This window comes from Syngnathus scovelli, chromosome 15 (genome assembly GCF_024217435.2).
Source record: "Syngnathus scovelli strain Florida chromosome 15, RoL_Ssco_1.2, whole genome shotgun sequence".
Taxonomy (NCBI): Eukaryota; Metazoa; Chordata; class Actinopteri; order Syngnathiformes; family Syngnathidae; genus Syngnathus; species Syngnathus scovelli.
In genome coordinates this window covers 8,678,774-8,692,228 of record NC_090861.1, presented here as the reverse complement: position 1 = coordinate 8,692,228, position 13,455 = coordinate 8,678,774, and the positions used below count along the sequence as shown (strand labels likewise).

Below are 13,455 nucleotides of genomic sequence, written 5' to 3'. Positions count from 1 at the left end.
ATAGATGACTACTTTTTGCAAGACCCACTAAGTGCTGGTGCCAGATCTTGCAAACTTTTTTTGCTGTTAGCAAAAAGTTCTGTTCGGGCACATTACACTTTGTGCTTTCTGTGTATCTCTAACACAGCTGCAGAGAGAAAGCTGCAGCTATTATTTGTGGTCACTCTGGGATAAATCTATCCACAAGAACAAAACAAATATTACAGCAAATATCCCAGTGCAGGTGTGACTACAGCATTGCGGTTTCAATGAGGAAAAATAAAAGTCCTTTCCTCTAGGTGCTGCTGAGTCACGGGCCGAATAGAAAGAGAAGATGTGTTGTAATAGGGCAAAAAAAATATATTTTTATTTTGGCGATCTCGCTCAAACAGCATGGTGCATTTGCAATTTCCGGACGTTTGTGAAATGATCCACATGTTAAATTTGGACTAACACAAATTTGCACAATATGGCACCAAATATGATAGATGTTGTAGGTGAGCCCAGTGAATCCTGAGACTTGTGAAAATCAAGATGGGAAAATAACACAAGATAAAGAATGTAATTATCAATCGGAGGTACCGAAATGAAGTCCCCCAAGTGTCTTTAGCTCAGTATTCTCTTGGCTCTCCTTCAATTCATATTCTGCCAAGCTCTCAACCTTCATATTTTGCATTCCATGCCAACCTTGAGAGCACACATGTAGCTTACATACATCAATGGATGTCTCGCAGCCATCTGCAAAATAAGTCTTTTTTTTCCAATCCCAATATGTGTTGTCATGGCAGAGGTGGAGGTGCGGATATGGACGCCTCCGCACTAATCTGATGTTAAGACTGCTGCAAATGACTCATGACACTTTACCTGATGACATTTTTCAACCACTCCCCTGTTGAATGGTCTCGGCGGCGCCTTGTAAGCATCCATCTACCGCCCCCAATAATGAACCCCAATCTGTGTATTAACACCCCCGTTTCTAGTCACAATGCCGCCTCAGCCTCCCGCCGTCACCTGATTGACCCCTTTGAGCAGGTGCCCAATCTTATCCAATCACAGTCAATCTTCTTTAAACATTTCATTCTTTAAGCAGCAGGCTCAAAATTTCGTCATTCAATCACCCCCGATCAGTCACCGATAACACAATCAAGCCAATCTGGGCTTATCTGAAGGGAGCCATTTCAGGAAAGACAGCTGAGAGATGAGACCAGAGACCTACAGAAAGGTGTCAATCATCTTTGATCTGAGGCTCTATTTGCCAGCCGCCTATAGAGCGCGGCCGGCGTCAACTAACAGAAGGCGCAATAGGCATTTCATAGTGATTGTCAAAAGTCGATCTTGAATTAAAAGGTCCGGCCCTCCTGGTCAAAATACAGTAGCCTCCCATCGTAAAGACAGCGACAGAGGCTAAATTCTTCAGCAGCCATTTAAAAAGCTGTTGGAAACGTTGCTGGGCCAATGGGCAAATAAAGGTCAAGGAGGGTATAAAATGGTTTGTCTAACTGGCCCTTCCTTTTCCCTCATGTGTCCCCGCAGCAGCACAACACTAGCATCGCCACATTCATAGGCAATTCATTTATATTGCTCTGCCCTTCTCTCGGCAAGTATCAGTCACTAACTACAAGTGACTGCAATGAGATTGAAGCCTCTGGCGAAACCGGGACAGAGAGGCACAAGCTCCATCATGGCTGCTCTGATCACTCCTTATAATCACTGGAACCAGACAATATCCCCGAACTGATTAGGTCAGTTGCGACGGCGAGAAAAACAATCACAGGAGGTCGGCCGATGATGGACACCCAAACGGTGGAGTGCTAGTGGTCACTGTGAGCTACCATGGAAATGGCATGCAAATGTGCACCTGCGCCAGCCGAGGAAGTGGGATGAAGGACTGTGGCCTTTTGATTAGCTTCCTTTCCCTCTTTTAAAGTGCATCTTTTTCTACATTAATCATCTGTGTTTTTCCGCCTCAGCGCGTGAACATGTCAGAGGCTCTGCTCATCAAAGTGCTCGTCACTCGAGTCCAGAAAAGTCCACATTCAATGACTAGTTTGTTGTCCATCAGACGGACAGACCAAAACTGATTATTGCAATCGCAAATAGAGTATTAGTGGCAACTCAGCCATACAGTTGCATTCACTTGGATGCCATTAGATGTTTAGCAAAACTAAACTTATGATTTTCGGTAATTGTCGAAAACTAACTGATGTTCAAAAACAAATAGAGGTAACCATAATTGAAAGAAACGAAAAAATAAAATTTCTTGGTGTAATTATAGATGAACATATAGATTGGAAAGATCACATAAAATACATTGAAAACAAACTGGCAAAAAATATCTCTATTTGCATAAGGCGAAATATTTTCTTGACCACAAATCACTGCATATATTATAATAATATCACGATACTTGAGCTACTGTGCAGAGATATGGGGAAACAACTACAAAAGCTCTTTAGGACAAATCATGCGTTGTGTATATTCATACACACACACGCGCATATATACACGCGCACGCGCGCGCACACGCGCACACGCACACACGCACGCACACACGCGCGCGCGCACACGCACACGCACTCACACACACACACACACAGTAATCCCTCGAACATTGCGGTTTGTTTATCGCAGTTTCACTACATCTCGGATTTTTTTTCCCCAAATTAAAAAAAACTTTAAAAGTCTAAATAAAACTTCTAAATTGAGGAATTATGGCACAAAACTTGCCCACACGCCAGCAGAAGGCAAGGAGTGCCCACACAATTGCAGTACGTACACTTGTACCTTTATATATATTTTTTTATAATAAGAGTTCTAAAAACATATTTACAGTGTTGTACCTTGTTATAGAATTTTTTTTTATAATAAAAGAGTTCTAAAAACATATTTACAGTATGTACACTTGTACCTTGTTATAAAAAATTATCATAAAAGTTGTTCTAAAAACATATTTACAGTATGTGGTAAGAATTCTCCATGTCATTTATGTTATTCAGCCGTGCTTTGATTTGAGGTAGGGTGATTTATTTTGAAGGCCGTTTTCAGGCGATACCACTTTCTGTTTTACGTTCGTGTACATATGTCAGTTACAGTGGTACAGGAGTCATTGACGATGTAAGTGGGTCTCCTAACAAGAGAAATGAACAATCACATGTGTCTAACCTTTAGGACAATGTATTATTGCTCCAAACGTTCGTTTAAATTCCTTTAGAGGTCCGTTTTCGCGTGTTAGCACGCTCGCGAATTAGCATCTTTCCGCTAACTCGTTAGCCTGCCCAGTACTTTTTGTTAACATGTTACACGAACACGTATATTTATATTTTCAATATTTATACAAAAATTTCTGTACGTTATTTATACTATTAATGTATTATTTACATGTTTGAAACAATTATTTAATGTTCTAATAATAAAATATGCACTTAAATGGTTTCATATACATTTACTGACACACAAAAAATGTACAGATAAAAACAAAATGTACAGATGAGAGGGTGACCGCACTTCGCGGATTTCACTGATCGCGGGTGGTTTTTGGAATCAATTATCCGCGAAAAACGAGGGATTACTGTATATGTATGTATACATACTGTATATATGTATACAGTATGACAATACATATATACAGTATGTATGTATACATACTGTATATATGTATATATGTATATATTATTATGCCATTAAGGCTCAAATGTTGTTCTCAGTAATTGGGATATGGAACTTAAAGGGCTAGAGACACCGGTATATTTATAAATCGGTTTTAGTTAGCTTATGGGCTTATAAATATAAATTGACGCTCGAAACAACGAAAAGGAAGCTATTGCTCTGAAAAATTTAATTTAAATTTGCCGCACAGACGAGTTTGACTGCACCGAGCCGCCAGCCGGAAGTGACGTCTCATGACGTCTCAAGTTGTACGCGTTTAGCTTCAGTAAATGTAAACAAAAAGAGAAGAGGGGCCAGCGCGGAGACGTCGGGCCAGGTTTGCGGCCAACCCAGCTCGCCTAGCCGTGCCTTCCATTATCCTGGCGTACGTTCGTTCGCGGGACGACAAGATGGGTTGTGTTCGCCTGATAGGATCCACGAACCGGACAGTGCGTGCCTGCTGTGTGCTCATGTTCACAGTGGCCTGGTTGACTGTCATCTTTCCGGACTCTGCTGTGCATCGGGAGCGGCTAGCGTGCTATCACTCTTATTGTTTATCTTCTTGTTTTATTTTTCCTGTGTTGTTTACTTGTATGTGCGTTGTGAACTCTGTCTTATCTTTCCGGACTCTGCTGTGCATCGGGAGCGGCTAGCGTGCTATCACTCTTATTGTTCATCTTCTTGTTTTAATTTTCCTGTGTTGTTTACTTGTATGTGCGTTGTGAACTCTGTCTTGTCACCCTGGGATAGTGAGAAACGTAATTTCGATCTCTTTGTGTGTCTTGACATGCGGAGGAATTGACAATAAAGGAGACTTTGAGACTTTGACTTTGAAAAGTATGTCGAAGCGTGACGGGAGGGGCACAATTCAGAAAACATGCTCAGCTCGTCGAAAAAATGCGATTTAAGAAATAAAATTAAAAATGCGCCTAAAACCTAAACCAAACGCTGCAGATGTTCATTTCTCCATGCGCAGTGGTCAACTCGGCACTCTTTTTACTATGCCAACCTAACCACAGTGACGGGAGAGGCACAATTCAGAAAACGTGCTCAGCTTGTCGAGAAAATGCGATTTAAGCAATAAAATTAAAAAGGCTTATAAAACCTAAACCAAACGTTGCACGTGGTCATGTCTTCATGTGCCGAGATCAACTCGGCACTCTAAAGCCCCCAAGATCACTTTTTACTATGCCAACCTAACCAGAGTGGCGGGAGGGGCACAATTCAGAAAATGTGCTCAGCTCAGCCCAAGTGAACTGCTAGATTCATCATATTCTGCGTCAAAAGAGGTTTCTGAATCAGATAAAATGATGCTAATATTGCCGCTAGAAACGGAGCTGTCGCTATCATCTGCCATGTTGTTTGGGTTTGTTGACATCCAGATGTACAACTTGTGACGTCACAGTAATGGCGCCACCAGTTTGGCTTCGTGCGGGACCCGATCGATAAACTGGCATTTCATTTCAGCTTTATTCTTAGTAATCGGTGTCCATTTTTAATTTCCAATGCGGCAAATGTGTTCACTTTATACATTCTATCAAATTCCGTTCTAATTGAAAAAAATAAAAAGGGATGTCTCTAGCTCTTTAATGATTCCCGAGCGCGCCACCACTGCTGCTCATTGCTCCCCTCTCCCCCAGGGGATGGATCAAAATCACACAGGGATGGGTTAAATGTAGAGGACAAATTTCACCACACCCAGATGTGTGTATGACGATCATAGGGACTTTATTTTAATGTAATTTTTTTCATTTTAAAGCGTAACTATACTGCCTGCCACCACATTATTTTGTAGTCACATTTCTGACGGAATAGTGCAATTTTCCAACAAACTAATCCACAAAGGCACAATTTTGAGACAAACTGAACATATAGCATTATGTTCAAGGTACACATGACAGATGACAATATAGTCCAGCCAGTTCTTACTTGACATACATTTGAAAACCACAAATATCCCTACTTGCAAGTTAGTACGCTTGGCAGGTATGCAGAGTGAATTCATAAAGCTTTCACAGATGGTCTCACAGAGTTATTTTGGTGCCATTTACAAACTCTAAGACCATGCAAAATGTCAGCTGTGGTATTAAAGTAGCAAAGCCCCAGAACAAATGTCACACACTAACCAATGAATTTGTTTCTGATGCTTCTAATTCATTATCCCAATCGGTTTATTTTGTGTATGAGGGAAAAATTATCATTTGTCATCATGACTCTAGAAATATATTGCTGTGTATTTACTGTGTTTTCCATCTTACACTCAGGTTGGTGAATTGACATTTATTTAACTTCATTCATCCTATCGGACTCGACACACTGCTGTGCTTGTCTGACTCAGTGGTGACCTTTGTATCTACCTTTATCCCTCATAAGCCCAGTGGCAGTGAACTGGATAAGCTCCACCCATTTAGCTACACCTCCAGGACCTGGCTCTAGACCGGTGGAGCATGAGAACCAGGATGGCCTTGACATAAAGAAACCATTGTGGGAGCCGAGTGACATGGAAGCAAGTAGCGCTGATAGAAATCAAAGTCTGCTCGAGGGCTGCGCTGCAAAGCCCGGCCAAGTCACTGAAGTGGAGGCGGACCGATTCGGAGAACAGGACTCGTTTCCGGTGTGGGATGCACTCAAAGCTGATCAAAATAAGCCAATGAAGACCAAAGCGTTAGTCACCCAATCTCATTATGCCTTTTGCACTGGGGTGAGCTCTGTCGTTGCCAGGGCAAGGTCAGAGCTCAGCTGGTACGCCGCATCCAAATTGACAAGGTGTCTTCACACCAAATTCCAACTTTAATCAAGTGCTTGCCTCAGTGGAACCTTTTTGCGACGGGAGAGTGGGTGGGAATGGGGATGTCGAAAGGTGTTGCAGCACCACCATTATGTCATTATTTAGGGAAAGAAAAGCAGCTAGATCACACAGTTGAAGTTGTTAGTTGATTTTCTGGAGCTGCATGTTGTAATATGAATTGGTTGTCAATTGACTTCCATCGTTAAAAAAATTAAAATAAATGGAAAAAAAAAAGGGGCACGGAATGACAAGCAGCATATCACCTACATTTCGACAACATTAAAAATCCATGCATGGCTGCACGAATGGGCTTTACTCATTTAAGAAATAAATTGCAATTTTGTGCAGTTGACATGGGATTAATTCTCACTCAATGTGCTCTTCAAAATCGCTCTCTGATGGCCAGGCAACCATTCCAGAGTGTCGTCTGCCTTTTGCCTCAAGTCAGCTTGAATAGGTGCCAGCAACTGGTGAGACCCCCAAACAGGCACATAAGCGGCACACAATATGGATGTTGGGTGAATCCAACTGCAAGTTCTTCAATCACAGGTCACGTTCTTAACTACTCAGTTAAAAATAATCACGTGGTTTGAGAAGTAAATAATCTAGTGTAAAAATAAGAATGATCTTTAGACGGTAGCATTCTATTGCAATACATAAACTTGGACCAAATCAAGGTGATGAATAATTTCACTTTTCAGCAGGACCAGCTTCTGGCTAAGAGCACTTGATTACAAGGAAACCATAAGATTTCCTCAACTGGCTCGCATGGCTAATGTGCAGCGCTGAGAAACTAAATAGGTGGCAGGATGTGCTAACTATTAGCCAGGTAATAAGATCCATCTGAGTATTATAATCAGTCAAACACAAGCACACTTCCACTTGAATGCAATGCAATAAATTCCAATCCACGTTTGCAGCGTCTGATGAAGGCGGAAAAGAAATTGTGCCAAACGCAGGCTGAGTCTTAAAGGTGACACCTGAGGGGAGACTAATACTCTGAGACTGATGTGGCGGAGCAATGGCAACTGAACCCCCTCCCCCCCCCCCCCCCCCCCCCACCCACCCACCCACCCCCCACCCCACCCCTGGACAGAGTAGAGAGGGACAAAGGCGCCAGAGAGGGGAGGTCAGAGGAGGTGAGATGCGGAGGTTACCCACAGAACCTATGACCCAGTTGTGGCCACACAAGCTGTTTGCCCTCCACCGCTTCCCAACCCCCCGACACCTCTGCAGACCACATCCTGATAATTGGCTTATGCTGCCACACGCACACGCGAACAAGCACGCACGCACAAGTGCACACGCATCTTGCTACGTCACAGCAAAAGGACTCACTGTGCTCTCAGTGTAGAGGCTCTCATTCTCGTATGCGTCTGTGATTGACAATTGCACAATCTAATGAGACAAATTCAGCCTTTACTATGACAACATAGTTTGGCTCTTGATTTACAATGACTGGGCGGTTGTAATTTTACAACACATTTTGTTGCTGAGCGATTAGTTCACTGCTCCATGAGCCTTAAGACTTTTCTCATTTTGAATTTGTATCTTTGGCAATTTCAGCACTCCTTTGTGTTTCATCTAAGTCGACCAACAGCGGAAGTGAAGGTACCGTTTTACCAATGTTTGACATTATTTCAGTTGATTTATATTTTTCATGAATTAATTCAGTCTCCTGCCACTTTTCTGTCTTATTACCAGCCATAAGGTGGCCATTCAAAAAAATACAAAATTATCCAAAAACTCAAAATACAATAATAGTATGAATAATTCTTGGACTGTGAATTAATCACCATGACATACTATTTATTTTTCAAAAATAGCATAAATACAAGTTAATTAAGTCAAAATATTGGAACAAAGAAAAAAAAAAACAGAACGTTGCTTTATATTTTCTCTACAGGTACTGCCCCCAATACCTCCTGAGATTTTTTATTTTCCATAGACCTGGACGCACAGACGCACACCTAATCATGAAGCTGTATAAATACGCTTAATCGCTGGAACACTCCCGCAAAGCGAAAGCAGTACTGCAAGACACATGGAGGCATTCACAAGGAGGCTATCCAAGAAAACATGTACAAGAGCTTACTCAATCAGTCTGATTTGTTTGTTTCCTCCTAAGCATTGGAGGATTACTCAAGGAGTGGGAGGTGGGGGAACTTTGTATAATCAAGTCAATTATGTCATTCAATCAAGTCAAAAATCATTTTGAGCCCTTTTTCGGATCCATTGATTGCAAAGCCGTGCAGCATTTTTGCTCACCGGGTTCTATTGTGGAAATAAACCATCCCGGGCCGCGCGAGGGCCTTCCAAGCCTCCTCAAGAGAAGAGGAGCCAAACAAAGACATTCACCTTGCTCGCTTCCAGCCAGGAAAACAACGAGCTCACCTTTAGAGGAGGGGTGAGATGCTTGCATACTGGGTCTGAACCAAAAATACCTGTTTCCATTATTTCATAACAGCTCTTTTGTCTCCTTGAGGACACGGCGCATTATGTGCCCATGAAAAATCCATCCTCGCGGAAACTGTTTAAACTCAAGGTCAAGTGCTGATGTTACAGAGACTCTATCAGCTGAAGGTGACCTTGACTGATGTGGAATATGACATGAGGGAAATGGATCTCCACTCAGTGTGAGGAAATTATCTGTGAAATGCTGCCACTGTATCAAAGCCTGTTTGTGTGCACGTGTGTGGGTGTGAGCCATGTTGGTGTCCTTGTATTAAAGGGCATGAAAATATGCCTCACTCAGCTGGGGGGGTTACCGGTCTCACAACAGTGTACTGCACCAGACAACAAACACAACGCTAACAAAGAGCGCGCAGCAACAATACTAGTCCGCCATTTCATTGCCATTGGAACTTAGAAGTGGAACCTCCAAAAAGCTTGTCAAATTTGGACTTCAAATGAATATTGCACAATTTGGGGCTGTCGTAATGCATCAGTCAGCATATCACGTGGAACTTAACCTAATTTCAGCCAGTTTCAAAGGATTAACTCTGCATTTGTGCTCTGCCTTTCACTTTGGAATTAGGTGTCTTCTCGCGACATATTTTCCTGAAAGGATAAAAGTAAGAAAAAAGAAGATAACGCAAGAAGGTTAATACCTTTAAGTATATCTTCAGTGAAAAAAAAGTTTCCGTTAGTGTCCAGTGTTGCGCTGTTTCAGTGCACTCTTGGACCGAGCTAGTATCGAACCAATATTATTATTAAGGCTGATAAACTGCTGTTAATAACATTACCGGGCTGTCTAGTTAATTTTTGGTTAGGGTTAAGGTGACAGTTTGGACTCTAGGAAAAAAATATATTGCAAATGAAATTACCTCTAGGAAACAAAACAAAAACAATATTGCGAATGAAATTATCTTGGTTGACCAAAGCCAACAGATCAACTTTGAATGTTCCACTCAAATATGATTTTGCGACATTTAAATATTGATGAAAAGCCTTACCTTCCCAAACTGTTCAAAATACTGCTTCACATCTTCCACTACTGTATTGGCTGAAAGGCCACCCACGAATATTTTCTTCGTTCTTGTGACCATCTGTGAGAAAAACAAAGACATGATTAGTAAGATAAAACTTTAAATGCATTGCACAGCATCTTTAATGGCCGCCACGTCTAATAAAAAGGACACAGGCATTGTTGAATACATGCACACAATAAAACCACCATTTGAAATTCTGTATTCGTAGCAAGCAAGGTCACAAGGCAGAACGCTTTGACAAGGGGTGGGGGCAGGGAATAAACACAGTTCTGTGATTCTGCTAGACAACATCCACATCTTATCCTCAAAAAGGTTTTGTCCAACAACTTCAGCCTTCATTTAGTAGCAACAAAACAAATTAATGAGTGCTGATGGAATCATGGTGCATTAAAGCCTCATTTAATTCCAAACAGTGACAATATGAAGGATTATTACCCACATCATCAACATTGCCTAAGAAAAATAAATAAATAAAATTGGAGGTGAAGTAAAGGTCCGGCAGGCTACTATAGCAAAAAAATTTTACACATTTAATACTATCAAGTGCGACAAACTGAAGGTGCCAAGTTCATAAGGAGCACAAAAAAAATTCCCCCCAAAAAATCCATATTCTTATTGAAGGGTCTTGGTTATCTCATTTTGCATACTTGGATTGTAAACTGAAGCCAATAGCAATACAGATCACGGTGACAACAGGGTGACAATATTAATTGCTCAGTGCGTGCTCATCACTCCATTCGTCAGTATCAAGTTTGGTGTCACTCAACTTTCGGAAGGGGGGCGAAGCTAATCACTATTCTGTCTTTTGCCCCCCTTTGTAATACATCAACATGCCAAACAAGGAAGTGGTCGGTGGTGGCAGCTGCATCATCCGCCTCTCCCCTCCTCCTTGCCAACATCATCCCTCAGACCTTGGGGGTTATCAGCCTTGGATGCCACCGCCGGCAACCCTGGCCGGGCCAGACAGCTGCTGATAAGCCCACTGTGCACTGAGGATTTATCATCATCACTCACTTTTATCTTTGCAAATCAAGGTAAAATAAAGAAATAGATAATAAACAAGCCAATGCTCATGTTGCCTTGCCTCGCTACATCAGCTTTTTGTCCCATTTGCCTTTCCAGGCCGCCCATCCCCTGGTCATCTTTCCATCTTGTTCCATCAAACCCGTTCCAGCCTGTCAAGTTTTCAGCCTTGTCTCTCTCCTGAGAAGCTGATGGCATTGCTGACTCCTGCCCGATATAACACAATTACTTGTCCTGTTTTTTTGGTTCCCATGGTGACTGAAGACATTATGGCTCATGGTTCTATACTATCAAACTCAATTGGGAGGTTACTTTTTGTAAAGACATCACATTTGTAACAAACTCAAGTCCTAATTGTTTTGGAGCTTTGATGCAAATACATCATCTGATTTATAATCTGATTCATGTCGATGAGTGCATGAGGCCGAGGGCGCCAGAGCGTTGTGTCCGTCGATGCTTCTCCTGGGGACAGCTGCGTTACGCTCCTGCCGCTGTGGGGCTCTCTGTAAAATGTTACATCTAAGAAATAACCCACCAAACTCAAATTGGCATACAATGTTCAAATGCATAATGCCAAATAATTCAAAATATTTGCCTTACACAGATTGTCCACCGTGCCAACATTAATAATATATTGTCGAACAACAGTGTACATTTGTTCTTATAATTGAAAATACGGACAAGTGATGACTAGTCAGACAAGTGGAAACAGCAAAAAGCCATGTGACTGAAAAGAATCCCTCTGTGAGATTCATCAGACATGACAAGCTGCAGCCTCTTTTCAGTATTACAAATTAGTGAATAGCCTTTGAAAGGTTTGTATGCGCGCAAAGTGATATGAAGACGTGAATACTTTTCTTTTTTCCTAATCAGGGTGAAGGGATCCTGACCGAGCTGTGATGAACTAAACTGCTATTGTAAAAGTACGGCTTCATCAAAACTGTGAACCGCCATCTGAAAGCAAGAACATGCACGTAATTGCCCTCTGACGGTTGTGAATGGAAACTGGAAGAAATGGAAACTGCTCCATGTTGCATTTTGTACCATTTATACGGAGTGTAAATAATGCACAGCATTTTACATCCTTAGAATATTGAGTTGCCGCTTTGACTGTGTTTAATAACAGCGGGGTAGTAGAACTACTGTGGGTGCTGAGGAAGATGAAAAAGATAAGCCCGCAGCTGATATTGCAACACGCTATAATATTACTATTTGTAGAAATTCAGGAGCTCGACCTGTGGCGGCAAACAAAATTCAGAGCCTTCATGATGCACCGACAAAAAGCTATTAGTGTTTCCAACATGGAGAACACAAACCGCAAAGGGAAGCTGTGAATGTTATTAACTCCACAAGAAGGATGAGGCGAGATGATTATAGTGTGAAACAGAATAAAATGGAAGACAGAAGGATTCAGAGACAAAAAAAAAGGCAACAACATATTTTTGCAAATCTCAGGCAGCAGCAGTATGCTGTCTTTTAAACTCCATTCAGGACCACGTGGTTGACTGGCAGATGGTGCTAACGACATTTAGCAGTTGTCCTGGCAAAGGTGTAAGATGACACCATTTATGGTGCAAAGAGAGAAATCGCAACATACATCTATTTGGATATTCCAGATCAATGACCTACCTTTTTTTAACAACTATCAAATATAGTATTACACAACCAAGTTAACTTAAGGACTCGAGATTCAAAGGCTGGATTTATACAGATTTTGTTCCTGTTTACTTGTATTATAAAGTATGACCTGAAAATATTAAAACATTTAGTAATGACAATCATTCAACATTAAATGTGATTTATTTGGCCTAGATTGATCCAGTGTTCAGGTGGTTAAATACAGCCAACCTTTGTGCCATCGGCAATTGTTTCTCCTCTTTACTGCTCTTTGCACCTCTAATGTAGTCTAATGTATTTTGGTCTTGGCTTCTGTTGGTGGTGAGCCACAAAGTCAAAATAGTTTGAAGCAAGATTCCATTTTTGTATCCCTACCAGGTGGTATTTGTTTAGTTGCAGTTGTCTTAAGAAAACGGGAAGAATCTGTGATATCCTTGCAAAGCGCAACATATCCAACGGACTTGCACTTACAAAATAAATTAGCCCTAAATTACATGAGCCTAATAAAAGAACCACTCAAGATTGAGCATTACAGCTTTTTCTCCAACAACATTCGTAATTTGCCTTTAACACTCTGCAAATTAAAGTCTTGCTCCTAGAACAGTTAGTGCTTTATTTCCTCCCTTTTGTTTACAATGGCTGCCTTTTAGTCTGCCGGATGAATTGTCCCACCAAAGTCTATGACACTTTATGACAAGTATGATCAGGAGGCTAACAAAATCTTGGCGTGAATTAGTCAGACATTGCTGAGATCTTATTGTTCCTTATTAAGTTTTGTTAGCAGATCTCACTGACCAGCCACTGCCCTCATAAACCTGCGTTGTTGAGGTCACCCATCAAGCTATGATTACAAGGTGTAAGTAAGCCTTTATCACGGCCCTCACCTCTTCCACATACAGGCTCATAAACAGT

General features: G+C 41.5%; 1 protein-coding gene and 1 long non-coding RNA gene across 13 annotated transcripts in view; one reads left to right on the top strand and one right to left on the bottom strand.

Annotated features, from left to right (window-relative positions):
- The window catches only part of LOC125982155 (RNA-binding protein Musashi homolog 2), a 207,076-nt gene that overhangs the window by 145,798 nt on the left and 47,823 nt on the right, over positions 1–13,455 (bottom strand). For all 11 annotated transcript variants that reach the window (XM_049742436.2, XM_049742437.2, XM_049742443.2 and 8 more), the window contains exon 6: positions 9,868–9,960. In XM_049742436.2, the coding sequence (XP_049598393.1) occupies positions 9,868–9,960 (93 nt within the window). The remainder of the gene's footprint in view (positions 1–9,867; positions 9,961–13,455) is intronic.
- On the top strand, positions 2,540–13,124 carry LOC125982169 (uncharacterized). Of its 2 annotated transcripts, XR_011088129.1 has the most exons (4): positions 2,540–3,093; positions 7,979–8,023; positions 8,319–10,937; positions 11,026–13,124. It is a non-coding gene; the product is annotated as an uncharacterized lncRNA (long non-coding RNA). The 2 variants fall into 2 exon arrangements; XR_011088128.1 differs by lacking the exons at positions 7,979–8,023; positions 8,319–10,937; positions 11,026–13,124 and adding an exon at positions 5,889–6,764.